Below are 18,355 nucleotides of genomic sequence, written 5' to 3' on the forward strand. Positions count from 1 at the left end.
ATAATAATAATCTGGATATGTTTTGCGTTTAATACCAAATACCGTCTCTAAGTGCTTTACACATATTATTACCCCGGTCATCGGATTCATACACGCACTATATGCACCATGTCCACTCTCTGGGGAGTATTCCTACAATATGGTAACTGTGAGGGCATAATGGCAATTACTAACACAAAGGCTTTCACCATCCTACCAGGATGTCTAACCCACGACCTTTGCGTTTCAAGTCAAGTGCTTAAACCACTCGACTACGGTATACTAATAATGTACCGTATCTAGTTCGTGATTCTTTACAATAAATAGAAGGGAAAATAGTTACGATTGAAAAGTTCTGTGGCCATTTCTTCACATTAATCGTCACGTATTTAAATGAGTTGGCAGGAAATCAATGCAAGTTCAGGGGCGATACATTTGTCATTTTTGATTGAATTTACAGTCTATTTCCTATCGTGCGCTAAAGATATTATTTCTGATGTAAATCATTGAATGGTATGTTAAAGTCAACTTTATGTCATATGGTTTTAGGAATTACCTTGCCCTCTTCTTGACTGATTTAAAGAAAGAAAAGAAAGAAAGATAGAAGAAAATCATTGGAGCATTTTAATCTACATCGACGCTCTCTACCCAGAAGAGGAAACAACTGTATATCTTTGCATTGACTGCAACGCCAAATAACAACTGTTTGCATTACTTTTTAGTAGCATGGTTTTCTTGTTGTTGCTTATGTTGTTGTAAAATCGTTCAGGTTTGTATTGTACGATATTGTATAGCTTAAAATGATGATCTAAATGCAAGATTTGATAAGACGGTGGGCTACTTTGAAGCTTCCAATCATTACCTGGGGGGTGTTTCACACAGACTAACACCGACTTAAGGTTGGACTTAACCATGGCAGGCTGTTCATGCCACCGTTTGCTCTCACCATTTACTGGCATTGGTCTCTCAAGGGACATACAAATCATGGTCACAAATCTACAGAATTTACATTTTTGATAATTCATTATTGAAGGTAAAAATGTTATCTAAAGTCGTCATAAACATAAGTGGTGTGAACGACCTGCCATAGTTAGGCCCAATTTAAAGCACATCTTAGTCTTTGTGAAACACCCACCAGGTAACATTGCGCCATAACTCCAATGGATGCAAAGTGAATGCCCAATATCTCACTTTTCAAGTTCCGAAACATGTCAGAAAATGGGCGTCACACGTAGCAGTCCACTATCTCTAAAAGTCCCAATATATACGAGAGAGTGGACTTGCCAACATGTACCATCACAATTACGCAAGGTATCGACATCTTACATAATTATTTACAATTAGTGACATAAAAGATATGTAATCCCATATGGTCTAGTGGTTAGGATCCGGCGCTCTCACCGCCGTGGCCCGGGTTCGATTCCCGGTGTGGGAAGAATCTCCTCTTTTGCGTATAAAAGTAGCAGTGTTTTGTTTTCTTCATTATTGTTTTTTAGATACCTCACGTTAATGATGTATTTTATACTTAATGTACTAAGAAGATTATTGTCTTTTATCCTTAAGTATTTGCCCACAGGCATGGCAACTGCACTATAACCGAGGGCTGTCCATTAGGCAAAAAAAAAAAATTTTGGTTGTCCTCGATTGCTTTTCTGGAGTAGGGGCGGGCGGCGCCTATTTTTTACACAACTGTTTAGTTCAAACTTCTTATTTTATTCTCCTGAGTGTATATACTTATGTATGTTGCTAGCTGATACAGAAGCATCAAAAGCATTCACGTTTTGAAATTAATATATGTAAAGGTATATCGGATGGTTATATTTATTCGCTATAATAATTATCACTGTACACAATTTTTTCCAAACATTTTGACCATGGACTTCTTAGTCTATGTTTTGGCAGTGCTTTTACTTATCATAACATCTAGGGCATAAAAGTGATTGTCTAGTTAGCAAAAACATATTTTCTTAAGTCGACTAGTCATCATATTTTGGTCAACATGGTTAATAGTCGACCTTGAATCAGAGTTCCATTAAGGATATAGCATAAAGACCGACATTGCAAAGTTTATTTTTCGGTCAAAGTCTAAAATAGGCTTCCCGTTTCTGTTCTACAACTATCTCTTCGCCTTCCCTTCTACCTACAAGTATCTTTGATTCTCTCTCTCTCTCTCTCTCTCTCTCTCTCTCTCTCTCTCTCTCTCTCTCTCTCTTCCCCTCTCACTCTTTATATCTCTCTCTTTTGCGGAATGTTGTTTTGATCAAAGAAAGTTATGAATGGGAATTATATTTGGAAAGGCTATATCGGGCGCGCAGTCATGTAAGCATTATCATTATATCGTTATGACTGTGAGACCGCTATCCTAATCGCTACAGGGAAACGATTAAAATGTACTAAATACACAGGCAGTGAATTTTCTTTTGTGGACGGAAAAAGATATACGAAGATGTTTTGCGAAAGAAATGTCTCGATATCATTCCCGGGGGAGTTGGCAAAGACCAAAAAATGTATTTCCCATATTTCAATCATTAACTGATTAGGGCTAAGTTTGGGCGTATTAACAGTTGAAGCAGGGATTGAAGGGGTAAGAGGGGAAGGGATGGTGGGGGGGGGGGGGGTGAAGCACAAGAACAAGAACAAAAACAAAACAAACACCAAGTCGAATATTTCTCTCATATGAAAAAAGATAAACTTGTAGATAATAATACTGGAATAGTACAGAATAGGTAAAATATATTGTCTCATATGTAACTTTAGTAGATTAACAAATGCCAGATATACCTATTGGTAACTTTTGTGTATGTGTTTGTCATAACGACATCGATCAAACCCAGTTCAAATTTGGTTCACTTAGGCCCGCCTTTTTGCCTGCTGTGTTTTGACGTAGAAGACCACTAAGTGAGTCAATCGGATACGGATGAGTCACTGTACCGGGGGTTCCCTCGGCCATGCTGCTGTTGTTGTCATGACTCATGGTGGGAAAAGAGTAAGAGACTGGTGTTTTGGCGTCAGGAATTGTTTGTTCCTCTTTTTTTTTGGTGATCGAATCGATTTTGAGGATGACGAAGACAGTGACTGGAATTATCCTTAACCTCCCTTGAACTTGGAAGCATCCTGCATGTTTTGACACGTACATTATGCAACTCCAATCTTATACCATTCTGGTTGTATGGTGGCGTATCCAGTGTAAGATGGCCCGGAGGGGTCGCCCCTCTCCTGTTTGTATGCCCAGAAAAGTGTGTAGTGGTGGTGGTTATTTTACCTGACTGCTAATAAAGCATAACTATTTGTAAGTAAGTTACCAGGGGACCGACGGCTTTAGGTCCTCTCTGAGAGTAGTGAGGATTAATGCTTTACCAAAGGGCAATAGCGCATCGTTTTGGTTTCGAACCCTGGTCGCCGAATTACGAGACCACTGCTCTATCAACTGAGCTATCGCTCATCTGGAGATCTACTACAGATGGTTGCTGCCTTTGATAACCCATGTACACTCCCACGTGTATATATAGACCTGGGTGGTGGCGTATCCCTATGCGATGGAGTCGGGATGTGCCCCTGGCCTCTTGTTTTAAAGTCCTTATCACTAAATACAAAGCTATACGTCTTCTGCGTATATAGGGCTGCCTACGATAACTCATTACTTTTGCACCGCCCCCACCCGATAGATCGGACTGGTGACTAATAGCGTATCCAGCATAGGATGGATCCGGGATACGCCCCTCTCCCGTTTGAAGGCCCCTCCGCCCATAAGAAAGGGAACAAATATAGGTCTAGTGTACGTAGACAGTTTTTGCCGTGAAATGGGATTCGGATGAGGGAGTGGGTAGGACAATTGAAAGTGACAGAAAAAACAGAAATATTCTTGAAAATACGCTTTTTGTTGAACTCAATCAATCAATAAATTAATCAATCAAATAACATCAAATCCTGCTTCCACCTTTCAATATATATGTCATGTGCACTACAGAAAAGAATATGGAATTACATGTAAAATAGAATGGTTAATAATAATAATAATAATAATGATAATACTACTACTACTACTAATAATAATAATAATAATGTTTTACATTTATAAAGCGCTTAATACAATGTTTCTAAGCGCTAACAATAATACAAAGTAATGTTAACCTACAAGTTACAACAATATCATACTTGATACATATTCTAATAACAATAATATATCCGGGGTGCGATCGGGGTGGGTATTAAGTCTTGGGGGGATAGTTTGCTAAATAGGCTAATGAGGATGAAATGGGGTTCTAGGAAATTTAAGGATTGAGGCATTTCTTTTTGTCTTTTTTTGTTTGTTTGTAAACAAGTAGGCTATGCTATTAGTTTTCTTAATTAAATGACTTGCTCCTACTTTTTCCTCCATTGATTTGCGAGACACTAATTACCGTGACTCAGGATCAAAATATCATTACATCATTCTGCACCGAACTGAAAACATAAATATATACGACTCATCCATAAGATCTATTATTGTTTGTTATCATTATCGTCTCGCGGTCGTTAATGTTTCCGCTCTCTTTCCTCATTATCTATTTTTGTGTATTGTGTTTATTATACCTTTATGGATAGCATATACTGGTCAACAAACCTTTCGCTGATGGCTAGTTGGCTAATCATGTTAGAAAATAAAAAGACAACCGGCTGTGGATTGGATGATTCATGGTTCGAGACCCAGCTGCAGCACACACAAAAAAGTCCCTTGGATTGCCCCTCTGATTATAGCCAGTACGGAATGGGTACCCTGAGAAAATTACCGAAGAAAAGATTGCCCAAAGGCATGTATTTGAACGATGCAATAACAGAGTTTGGGACCGTATCCGGACACCTACCCCATGGAAATCCATCCCACGGATAACCACCCCAGTCAACTATCCCCTTGGACAACTACCCCCGATGGCAACCACCTCTAGAAGGACTACCCCCTGGGACAACTACCCCGGATAACTACCCCCAGACAACTACCCCCTAGGACAACTACCCCCCGACAACTATCCCCCGGACAACTACCCCAGGACAACTACCCCTAGGATAGTCGTCCGGTTGAAAGTTGTTCTTGAGGATGGTTGTTGTATGGGGGATAGTTGTGTGGGGGTAGTTGTCCAGGGGATAGTTGTCCCAGGGGGTAGTCATCCTAGACGGTGGTTGCCCTAGGGGGTAGTTGTCCTAGTGAGTAGTTGACTAGGGGTGGATGTACAGGGGTAGGTGTCCTAGAACCGTTTGAGGCAGAAAAGGGAAGGAGGAAATGAAGAGAAAGGGATAGATGTAGAAAATAGATAGATAGAGGGCATCGTATAGTACTTCAAGGGTACGTGGTCTAATATATTCTTGGCCCCTGTGTCTAAGGTTCGAATCTCCGCAGTAACACGGACGTCCCGGGGTTGAACATCCGTCTCCCTGTCTCAGGGTACAACAGAATTGTGAGACCTAGATGAGCAAAAGAGCATATCACCTAGAACGCACTTAGACTGTTCACACCAGAATGCAGTGTTTTGTGAGGTGATTTTAGAGAGAGAGAGAGAGAGAGAGAGAGAGAGAGAAAAGAATAAAAGAAATAGTGAAACTGCCGACTGTTTTGTGTGGACATTGTCATGGCCTCCCTACATAATGACAAGTTGACTGTTCATCAATCTATGTTTTTACAAAAAGGGTCATAAGGAAAAAGCTTACAACAAAAAACCATCGGTTGTCAATAATGGTCCTAATTCCTAAGGTAGTGTAGATAAAGAGAAGGATAGATGTGAAATTATCATTTCATGAAAGAAAGATACTTGATTTTTTTCAATTTCGTGAGAATTTATTTAGTTTATAGATTTGCAGAGCAGAAATGTAAAATAAAACGAGGGTTGTATGGTGTTTAAATATGTCGATCATTGCAAGATCCGTAGTTAAATGTATTAAAAGTCACCATTCCAAACGGGAAAGGGATAAATATGTACACGTGTCAGAATTATCTGTCCAATATCGGCGTGTCGAGTATGGGTGGATTCAAGTCATGGAAAGGGTATTTCGTTCAAATTGTTCTTGTCGTTTCGAGATTCGAACCTTGGATTCATGGACCAAGAACGTACTGAACCGCGGAACCCCTCAACCAAGACGTATCGAGATCGCAATGCCGATTGCACACCATGCGTCGTTTACTATCGTAGAATTGCGTTAACGACTGGTCTTTGACACGGTGGGAGAGAGTGGTGCCATCGTACACCTGCAGACCTGAAACATGCCAAATGAATGCAAAATGGACTTTTTCAAGGTATTGTTTTAAATTACTGACGATGAACTGACTTTCACCATGTAGACTTGACCGGGAAAGGTAACAGCGCAGTCGAAATGCCGTCTCGAGTCGTGAGCAACATTTGAAAGAAAGAACAAGAGATGGACAAGTGCTTTAAAGCCCCACTGTCCTACTTGTAGCTACTTGCTCCCTCTATATAGAAAACTTCCCCGATCGGTGCCTGTTGGTCCCCCATAATCCCCTTTTTCTTATGTTAGTTGAGAACTGAGTTGATGAGATAGCCACCTGTCAGTGACATGGCTTGGTGGTCTAATCCTTTCTGGCCCAGTAGTATTGATGGTCTTTAATATCAGTCCTGCTCGGTAACTTTCCAACGGTCCGACTGACCGGGCAGGCAGCAAACCTTCAGGCTTGGTGCCCGGAGTACTGCCACTCCGGAAGCCCATTGTTCCGGAAGGGGTCCGCGTGTCCTGTGATATCTGCTATTCAGGACCCTTAGGTAACCTTCAGCCATGTTTTGACGGAAGCTGAGGACGCAACGGATCAACCCAAGATGGAGTGGATAAGAGGAGATTTGGGAACCAGAGATTAGACCTATCTCTTTATACGAGCACTGTGTCAACAATATGCATTCGATAATAAAATTTGATGACTGTTCGAAATAATATGATGAGGTTTTTTTTTTCTTTCTCTCTCCCTCAAACTTCTGTAATATAGACTGCTACTTATCGTCAACATGTGATCAAGTTTAAATGCAGTTAAGTGCTGTTCTATAGCTCATATTGAAAACTAGCGACATGATCGAGGCCTTGAGGAGAAGTGTCGTAGACACGCATGCATGAGGTTCCTGGATCAAACCACCTGTGTGTGCGGATGTAATTGTCCACAATCTAAAGAGGATATCACCCCATTGCTTAGAGTTCGAAAACGAAACCAACTATGTGATGTCGATTGCTTCTATTAGCATGATCAAAGCCCATGCTTCCACAAAGTTACTCCTACGGGTCCTACCAAATTTGGAAAGCAGAACAAATGGGGGAAAATCAATAAATGGGCGCATTAGAGTAGCTACAGGGGCCACTGGTCACGCCCCCCTCAATCAAATGGTAAAAGATATATCAAAAAAAGCAATAACAGAGGGAAAGGGAAAAGGGGAAAAGAGGTCCGCTCTCTGCACCCTCCCCTCATCATTAGCCTTGCGAATTTACATTTCATTTTCCGAGTATAGACAGGTGCCCTTCCCCTCTGTCCACCCTCTCCAATCGTGCCAGAGGCCCCCCCCCCCCCTCTCCAACTGGATAGGGTCAAGCTATGTACGTCACTCAATGCGCGCATCATTCATGGCGAGAATCGGGGAGGGGGAGGGGGAAGGCGGGGCAAAGTGGTTGGACGTTGAAACAATGTATACTAAATGATTGTGCACGGGCAAGCACATCCAACATGACCAATGTACCTCAATTAAACCATGTTAAAATAGCATCTATCATGAACCTACTCTCTCTTCAATCAAAGAAAACACACAATTATGAAGTGAAGTTCTTCTTTAATGAAATCTCAGTCTGTATGTTTTATACCGGAAATATTATGAAGAAGGAGATACTAGTATATTAATGATAGTTGATATTATTAACTACCATTAAAATAGATACGGCCCGCATTTTCGTTTTATAACAGCTTAAAATCATTTTTCGAACTATATTAGATCTCACAGCATGTACCTTCTTTGTAGCATTTAACATGGATGGATTATCAATCAATCTTGACAATCACTGTATCAGTGGCGGATCCAGGATTATCTGGCAGGGGGTGGGGGCTCAATTTACAAAATTCTCTGACACAGATAAACAAAGTCACCAGCCTATGCTTCTTCTTTTCTTCCCCTTTTCTCCCACATTCCCCTCCCCCCTTTGTTTGGTGTTGAGGGAGGGGGAGGCGGCACGTGCCCCTATACCCCTGGTTCTGCCATTGAGTTAATTAAAAAAAAATGTTAAACAACATACGTGATTCTTGTAGGAAATTTCATTTCTGGTGGGAAATTTCACTTTTGGTGGGAAATTTCACTTTTGGTGGGAAACTGTTGACATTTGTGGACTGGTCAAAGAAATCGAAGCCTTTACACGCTCGTGAAAGTTTATGATCGAATACGATATTGCGTGTGTCTGATATCCGGTTTGCAAAAACAAAATCCGTGCAACATCACCGTCACGCATCTCGTGTAAGCTTGGGAGCGGGGGGGGGGGGGGGGTCAATATTTGTTAATCGTATATTAGGTCTAAGTCTATGTCATAAACGTCCCGGTACTTGAGTTGATAAGCGCTACACATTTTATCTTTGATTTCATTTCTTAATGTTTTGATTGCAGCTTTAAATCGCATAGTTTCAAATGACCAATCCCGATGATCTCTGCTTGTTTTAGAGCATTTTCAAAACACAATAATGGTAACAATTTTTCAGGGAAATATCATTAGATATTCCACCTGGTACCTCAAGGTTCCTTTATTTTCTGGAAATATTTTAATACTTTGTTTCAATATTGTTTAGCGAAGGTCCGAACATTAATAACATCGCTAGTATGCCAAGTTACATCTGCCATTTCCTTCCAGATCACTTTTCAATTTGTCAATCCTTCTTCATCCGTCGTTGGTGTATACCTATTCTATATTTATCAATTCCGTTTCAATCAAAAATCCTTCTGTAAATTGAAATTGAGAATATTTTGGCTGTTCTTGTTAAAATATTGATTTTTAACGGTCAGCTTTAGTTCAGGGGTAGTTGGAGGAAAAGTAACGGCAACGTCTTTAATTGATATAAAATATGTTGTATTTCGAAATAACTATATCATATCTCTAACGAGTCATAGCCATGACTTTGACCATGAGCCTACTACGAATGCTATGACCAAAACACCCATATAATTCTGAGTTGACACACCAAGGGAATGCCCTACGGAAGGACACTGCCATCCCGGTACAAACCGGTAGAAAGAAGATCATTAAACAAGCTAACTGGTATGAAAATGGAATCCAGTTTTTATAAAATGCCAAATGGATATTTTTCGCAAGTATTTAAATGCTCATTTAGATCTTTTAATCTCAGTTGGTAATTAGCCTAATACCCGCAAGCTTCTATACTCCAGCTGTATCTCTAAACTAGAGTGGACAAAATGAGCAAAAATGTATGTTATAGTCATCATAAACACGAATGGGGAATCATTGGAATACACGCACGATTCTCCATTTAATATGCCTAATGCGAGTGTCTATTAATATATTGTTATGTTTGTTCTCCTCAACACAGACTGTCGATGTAGAATTATGACTTTTGCATTAAATTGATCTCCATTACTATGGAGACTTTGCCATAGTCTCAGGAATTCTTTGAGAACTTTATTTGTCTCAACATAAGTCATTCATTGCTAAAATAGAGTACCGGAGTGTGACGTCATATTGGCAAAGCTGTCAAGATTGCTGGTCCCTAAAAATTATGTGCTAAAAAAAAATGCCCCAAACACTGAATTTGGCCTGCTCCAGCCCGTTGCTTGAATGATTTCGCGGTGAACCTCATGCGCAGGCTCTGTAGAACCAGTGACCTGGACAAAGAGGGAATATTACGTGAGCACTACGGTACTCTATATAATTAGATGCTCTTTCATCTCTGATAAACAAACTGTGATGTAAGGCTATATTACCAGTCTACATGCATGACGTGACCCTTCTGTATTTGGGTCAAAGTTTCCTTAAAGTACTCTGAACTTTGAAAGCTGTAAAGAAATTATTAAAATCGAGTCATAATAAGAGACAAGTATTTCGTACATTCTCAGAAATGCTGCTCATTTTTGTAAATACGTTTAATTATGTCACCTTATGAATCCAACTATAATTTGATAACAGGACACGGGTTCCGAGCGACGCCATGTTGTTTACTAATGACACAAACAAGAAAAATGACGAATCCGGTCGACGCCACGGATCCAAAGTTTTACCACGAAACTGGACTGGGTACACCATCAAGCCCATATTTTCCACAAAAATCACACTCAAATTTTGCTCGTCAAAGTTATTTGCTTTAATTGATTGACTAGAATGCGTTTTTGGGTGTGAATTTGATGACATATCCGTTTGACACCGATTGACTGTTTGCTACTGTCCTTGCCACCTCAGGGAGACCGTGATGATATCCTGATAAGATGATGAAATGACATATGAATATTTTTAGTATTGGGACAAAAAGGTGGCGTAGCGTTATTCCATCCATTGAAGGGGCGGCGGAACGATTTAGGGGCGCCAATATAACTCTCAAAATGAAATGCGAATTTCCAAGGCTATACTGATTCATGTGATTTGGAAGAAGGTGTGGGAGTTGGTTTGACCAGGCGACTTCTTTTCTCGTCTTTTTCCGTCCTCCCTTTCCATTTTCGTGTTTTCTCGCTTCCGTCCTCTCTCTTTTTCTCCTTTACCTCTCTCTCTCTCTATGGGGGGGGGGGGGATATGTGCCCATGTGCCCTTCTGCCTCTGTATCTACGCCACTGAGGAAACGTATATATAGTTAACTAAAATGTTCACATCCTTCCCAAACTTTGTAATTTGTTTGAAATGTGTGAACATTTGATTTGTTCCGTTTTATGTTTTTTGAGAATGTGACATACATGTATTAAAGCTTACGTCTAAAAACATTCAACAATGGCCATACTTTGATTCTTCAGTTACGGAATAAAACCCATCAAATATCTATGGAATATGAATAATTCAGTCATCAATTGTACACACCCCTAAGTCTACGGACTGGCTCGAAACTCTTTCTAATATTGTTATGCTACATGTATTTTCTTGTTTTGTTGTGTTAATCACATATTGTATGTAAATTGTCATATGTTTTGTAATGAGAAGTGGAAAAATGAAATGAAAATGATCTTCACGACCCAAGCTCTACTGGAACTGATCTAATTCATTACAACATATATGGGCATAATCAGATGATGATGCAAATGACGGGTCACACGTAACGACAGAGATGACCCGAGAGCGATGACCTTAATCAATTCCCATTAAAATTATTGAAATTCTGTAATCCCTTATATCAGCACAGGATTGTAATTAGATTCTAGGAAAAAAAAGAATATTCAACCATCACGAGAACAAAGTAAATTACACAGTAAACAAATTTACATGAATCAATCGTTTATTTCATCACATTCGGTACAACTTGCACAAATGAATAAATCAAATTTGAAATGATTTCACATTACAATTATTGAATGATATCCATGATAACAAAATGTATGAAACAACAATAACCGAAAAGTTTTAGTAGTATTCTATGAATTTCATTTCACCTACAGATTGATTTTGCACTTTTTAACATTTTTGCTTGCACATTACATTTTGATCATAATTATATATATATATATAAATATTACATTTTTTCATGGCACGGGTACCGTTTAGGAGTATATCGATATTGTATATACTCTTGTCCTTAGAAAGTTAATACTATTTGATAATATCAACCGTTAATAATAAATATATTTACTAAAGTACATCTTAGCCCACCACCAATTATCACTGTTGGTTCATTATTTTTGTTTGTAATTGCTGTTTCATAATGGTTTGCATAACTATCTCATTATAGCTGCAACCACTAAAATACTAAAACTAGGTTGCACTGTGGTTATTTCTGGAGGCTGCCTAAAAATGCCGAGTCATCCTGGTTTGTAAATCTTGAGCTGTCAAGGAAAATAGACTCCACACCAAACGTGGTAGAATTGTCTTTTTCTTCTGACAACTAACAAACTCTGCTTCTATTTAGTTCCCCTTTTCTCGTGCTATCACTTTTACGTTTAATTGTATATTTTGTTGTATTATACTTATTCATAGTATTACGTTTTGCATGAAAAATAAAAAATCATTTGAATTTGAATTTGAAATAGAAAAGAAAGTTAAACCAGAAGGTGAATAAAGTAGACCAATAAATGTGCATTTTAATGTAATCCATGATCAGATAATGCGATCGGACGAAAATTCAATTATGAATTTTTTTTGCTATTGCTGGACGAAATGTCAAGCGATGGCATCCGTTGTAGAGACATGATAAATGTAACACATACACAACCATTTCTTACGAGATCAATACTGCGGTGATAGAAGAAGTCTTCTCCACGACAACTCGACAACGATTAGATTTTTGTTGGCACATCGTTAGCTTTTATCTTATAGTATTTATTCACCTGATACACAACGTTTATAATATAAATTATGCCTCTATACAAATTGTTTATGTTATTTGACATTTGAAATTAACATTTATTTCCTTCTCATAGACGATATATATGTTTAGTTCATATAAAGAAATCTATTCAAAACAAAATATCATATAAGTACACAATACTAAACAATTGATGTGATGGCAATAAGCGGTAAACAGTAATACAAATGCTAGTATGATACATAACATAATAAGTATCATAACATAATACAATTCAATTGTACATCTCGTCATTTATCAAGAAATAAAATTCTCGTTTTGAATAAATTATTCGTTCAAGGTCATAATAATATTCCAATTGTTTCTTACATAATTCAAAAGATATTCCACTATTCATAGACAATATATGGAGAACAATAAACAAACAGAACAGTAGAGTAAATGACTTCCGAAAGTATAAGAAGGTGAAAACCCAGAAAGCAAGTTATTTGAAACACATTTTTCAATAACAAGTGAAAATGTTTATAGATGTAACATATTTCTATATACAATTATTTCTCAATCTTCACGTAACATAAACTCCGTACAAAATGTTATACTGATTATGATTAGACTAGAAGGTTATATTCATTTTTGTAGTCCATGACAATTTCTTTAGTTCTATAGAAAATTATGACAGTAATTTTGTTTTCATATTCCATTGCAAATTGAGGCATATCAGGCGTATTTACCACAACGCGTATGAATGTCCAGCAAATTAAATCTAACAAATTAGATTTAATTTTGATTTAGATTAAATAAAAAGTGCAGTGAGTCTTCGGCAAGCAGGGCTGCCTTCGCCAGCGAAGACCCGTTCCACCTTCCCGCCAACATGGCCAATAGTTGGGAGTCCACCCTCCTTATTTATATTTAAATACATTTCGGGATACGCCAACGCAATGTTAATCGGAGAAGAAAGTGAATAATTTAATATCAAAAGATTGCTTATATTAATCAGCTGAGACTCCCAATAAAGACGGTAAGCTATGTTGCAAATATGAAATCAAGTAACATTGTAAATGTATTAATCTGACGGCGGCTTTGCCATGTTTGTTCCGATGTATAGAATGGTGAAGGAGTTATACATTGTAAAATGCAATGGATTATAATCAATGAATGTGCCTGTAAACTGCGGACTTCAATTTGTATAGCTATATTTTAAAGGTAAAGACCAGTATTGGAAACGCCCCAATTTCAAAAAATGAAATGGAAGCTCTCATTACCAATCATGTGAAAGAATATGTTTTGACTAATACATGATGATAACAAATTTGCTGGGAAACCGCATACTAATTAATATATTTGGTAAATTTATTTCTCTCATGGTCTGTGAGAGATATAGGGTAGTCCCATATACATCTTTCTGTGTATAGTGCTTGTAACTTTACGAAGAATGGGCCAAATTTCTTATCATTTTGATGATTCCAGAACCTTGCAGATGCTAGATGCTAGATGATCAACCTTTTCTGATCGATTCCGCAACGTTTCTTTCACAATGCAACCGCATGACCATAACTGGTCTTTACCTTTAAGCTTGGAAGGCTCCATACATGCTTGAGGTAAGAAGAAGAGCCCTACTCGTCTCGCACTGAACATGACAATTTAAAGACACATTTTTTTCGTTTGTTAAAATATTACAATGTTATGACAAAGCAGTTATTCTTTCTCTTCTCTTCCCTCATGTCTGCTATTATCCCGTCTTTTGTTTTTTCTGAGCGCATAGGGACCTCAATTTATGTTTGTGATCTGCGCTATATAAGAATGGTTTATTTTTATTTTGATTATGAAACAAATCGCAAATTACTACGTGTATAAACTCGTTATTTTATCAACTACCCCAAGCTCTAGTCTCCCGTCTGCAGCGATTACAAAACACTGCATGTAGCTCGGCTTGTTACTATGTCCCTTAAGAGAAACCATATAACGCCAGTATAACAGTCTCTCCATTGGCTTCCTGTTCAATATCGTATAGATTATAAGTAATACTCCTGCATGTATATATTTAATTCTTTACATGGGTCTACTCCTCAGTATATTCGTAGTTTAATTAACTATACAATCCTTCTAGACATCTCAGATCATCAAATTCATCTTTTAAATAAATTATTGGTTGTACCACAAACTCGAAATTCTTGGGGGGGGGGGGGGGCTTTTTCACATGCCGGTCCATTACTTTGGAACAAACTGCCACAATCTTTTCGTAATATGTTATCTGTCAGTGAATTTAAAACCGCATTCAAGACATACTTGTTCAATGCCGCATATACCGTTAAGTTATCCGATACTGATAAGTATTACATGTTAGTGTAGTATATCATATGATTGTACTCATGTTAATGTTTATGACTATTTCTATATAGTCTATTTTCTACTGCGCCATGAGTATCACTATGGATACCGGCGCATTATAAGTGTTTATATTATTATTATTATTATTATTATACAATTTCAGCTAGTAATGTAAATAATTAGACCTGTCTTATCTGTACAGCGTTTTCTTCAACGATGTGTAGAAGTTTCGAGACAAATAAGCTGTTCTTACACCACAACAGGTACCATAAATAATAATATTTATATGTACAGACTACATCTTGAGAGTATTAGTTTCATTTTACTTGAAAATTGTGTTCCTATGTTTTGTCAATTTTTTTGGTCATGATTGACGATTTCAATACTTATTGTTTATAAATGAAACGATAGTTATTAGCATCTTTCTGTTTCAATCACAGTTTCATCATCTTCTTTCTTCTTTTGTGTCTTTTCCAACTTCCCCCTTATTGCCTTGGCGCGTGCTTAAGACAATGTTCAATCAACAAATTTTCACTGGTTTCCTGAGGGGGCGCGATAGCCGAGTTGGTAGAGCAGTGGTTTCGCGACCCGGGTTCTAAACCAAGTCGATATGCTAGTGCCCTTTGGTAAGGCATTCGTTCTCATTACCAGGTCCATCAGAGAGGACCTAAAGCCGTCGGTCTTCTGGTTGCTTACTAACAAGCATTTATGCTTTCTTAGCAGTCAGGTAAAATAACCACCACTACACTACACTTGCAGGAATCTATGACAATGGAACACAATCATATTTACCAGTTTACGATGCTTTTTCAATGTTATACAAGCGCATACTTATGTACAGATGAATTTATCTACAAGTCAATAAATCAGATTCTATCTTAAAGTATCCCATAAAAAGGAAGTTTCTAATTTGAAAGAAACATGCAAGTTCTGAAATGTTCGAAGTTTCTTTTAAATAAAGATTATGTACATTGCCATAGACTGTTTACATACATGTATGACTTCTAGAAGCAATTTGTATTGCAGACAACTAGGTAAGACATAATTCTATTTTCTAATTACGTTTTCATAAGTAATTTAATTCATTAATATTATTTATATCCTTGTATTTATATATTTGCGGCACGCATCAACGTAAGCTTAACATCAACAGTTTCCGAGAACTTAACTTTATTATAACACCAGTATTGAAATTCAGCCGACCAATGCAATTCACTTTAATATTCGATGTTCGATTTCTGCCGTTTAACATTGGTGTTCTTTTCGTTTAAGTTTGTTCTCTCAACATCATGACGTTTTAACATCAACGCCGTACTTCTCAATCAAGCACACATCAATTCTTACTACTTTTACTTCGCTCTCCTTGTCTTCATCTTTTCTCTATAAACATGAAAAAGATAAATCCCGCATCTCACTCTGTCCTTTTATGATAGGCCCCCACCATTTTGATTTACACATCACTGGGCGTTCCGAGCCTGCTCCCGAGGACGATCGCCAGGATGACGGTGGCCATGATGAAGAGGAGAAGGCCCAGGCGATCGAACACGTGGGCCATCTTCTTCCATTCGGAAACGATCGCCTCTTTCTCCTCATCCATCTGCCGGTCCTCGATCATCGTGTGCAGGTCTTCGGAGATATTTCCAAGCTGCCGCTTGATGGCGCCATTGCAGCTTGTACATGTGATGGTAGTGACGGAGTTGTTGGCGGCCGACGCGCCGCCCCCCAAGTTGTCCAGCGGACACCCGCTAGCGAACGCTGAGGATCCGTTCTGCAGGTGGGTTGGATGGCAGAATAGAAATAATGGAAAATACATGAACAATTTATGATTTCACATACGTTTTTTTATAAATATTCTACGTTAACAATAATAATCATTAATTCATTAAAAAGTCGATTAGAACAATAATTGTCTTCCAAACTCTATTAAAGCTTTTGAACGGCCGAGTTCATTTTCGAGAGCTGATAATATAGCTTTCCAAAGCTAAACGCGGCTTTCAATGCCCCCTCGTATATTTCTGGTTTTCATCAGATTGGTAGTTAATCACTTTTTCACAACATGTATGATGTTGACGAGGGGGACATCGACCAATATTTCAGGGAAAAGAAGTAAAGGTAAAGATGGCAACAAATTCGTCATCCAAATTCAACTAATTGATTGAAGCAAAAATCTTACACTCATAATCTGTATGGCTAATTTACTATGCTACTGTAGGAGTTACAGTGATGATGATAGTGATGATGATGATGATGGTGATGATGATGATGATGATGATACGACCCAAACATGTTCTTAAATGTTCTAAATTCTAAAACCTGAAGCCGAGGCGCTTTTTCGGTAACAGCTAGCCATTTGGCCAGATCTACAGTCAATAACTAAATTACTCATAACCTTTTATAGCAAGTTTTGTTATATTTTAATTATGTTAAAAATTTTATTTGTCCCGATTTATGTGTCTTGAAAATGTGACACGTCAAAGCTTACATCTAAAATTATCAAACAAAGGACCTAATTCAACCAATCCATCTACTATTCTTTAACACATATTTGTGTATGTTTTTTTAACAAGGGGTATAAATAATTCAGTTGTTAACGATATGCTACCACTGGGCTGATGACGAAAGACTAAACTCCGTTTCGATGACAATCAGCCATGCATGAAGTCTAAATCGTGTATGGCTGATCGTCAACGAAACGGAGTTAAGTCTTTTGGCAATTCCGTTTGTTGCTACGGCAAGTAGTTAGTGAAAACGAATTCGTTTAATACAATTATGGTAATGCAAGCATCCCTCACTATAAACAAACAGATCTTTGTAATTCCTTGCTCATTTTTCCTGATTGAGGTGTCTCGGTTGACCGTCTGCTCAAGCTTTTGCTTATAACGGCGACCTTCTGCTTTCTTTCTTTATACACGCAATGCCCCAACGTATAAATTTACTCTTTCTCATGTATTATACATTTGTTTCTATATTTTGTATATTGTTTGCATTATGTTTTATATAATTATCCATATTTGTTGTATAATTGATTTTGTTTGATTGCAGAAAATAAAGTCTTTGAAATGAAATATAAAGCAGAAACTGAACTTTCTAGAAATGTGATTTTCACTTTGAAATTCAGATACCGTCCGCCTAATGACTTTTTGGTTTCCTCTCTTCCAATTGATTTTAATCACTCATGTGTGAAATATCCATCATATGAGTTGCATCAAATGAAGGAAGATGATCTAAGCTTTACAAATATGTCATTTATTAATTATAATTGTGACTAAGTTATGATAAAACATCGATGATTCTCGGTTTTGTTTTTTCTGGGACGCACTGTATATAACAAGACAAACAAAAACAACACAAGCACAAGAACGGGACGCTGAAGTTTGCATACTGCAGCTACCATGCACTAAAATTATTGCTCAACAATGGTTGCTATACATCAAACTACAAGGGAAAGTGTGTAATGTCATAATCCAAGTTTTGTCAATCTTACCATAATGAGACTTTCACTGTTGATATACTGTGTATCAATTATGGCCCTTGAATGTACGGTTTAATTAAAGAGACCATGCAACTGGAGAATGCTGCGTTCCAGTAAAAAGTCTTTAT

At 37.8% G+C, this 18,355-nt stretch overlaps 1 protein-coding gene and 1 non-coding gene across 2 annotated transcripts in view; one reads left to right on the forward strand and one right to left on the reverse strand.

The window, feature by feature from the left end:
* Positions 1-1,342: 1,342 nt before the first annotated feature.
* Positions 1,343-1,414, forward strand: TRNAE-CUC. The gene has a single exon. It is a non-coding gene; the product is annotated as a tRNA-Glu (tRNA).
* A 14,026-nt stretch (positions 1,415-15,440) lies between these two features.
* The window catches only part of LOC578586 (neuronal acetylcholine receptor subunit beta-4-like), a 35,340-nt gene continuing 32,425 nt past the window's right edge, over positions 15,441-18,355 (reverse strand). The window contains exon 8 of the mRNA XM_030976036.1: positions 15,441-16,523. Coding sequence (XP_030831896.1) covers positions 16,206-16,523 — 318 coding nt within the window. The 3' untranslated portion in view covers positions 15,441-16,205. The remainder of the gene's footprint in view (positions 16,524-18,355) is intronic.

Source organism: Strongylocentrotus purpuratus, unplaced genomic scaffold, assembly GCF_000002235.5.
Source record: "Strongylocentrotus purpuratus isolate Spur 01 unplaced genomic scaffold, Spur_5.0 spur5_scaffold_8, whole genome shotgun sequence".
Lineage (NCBI taxonomy): Eukaryota > Metazoa > Echinodermata > Echinoidea > Camarodonta > Strongylocentrotidae > Strongylocentrotus > Strongylocentrotus purpuratus.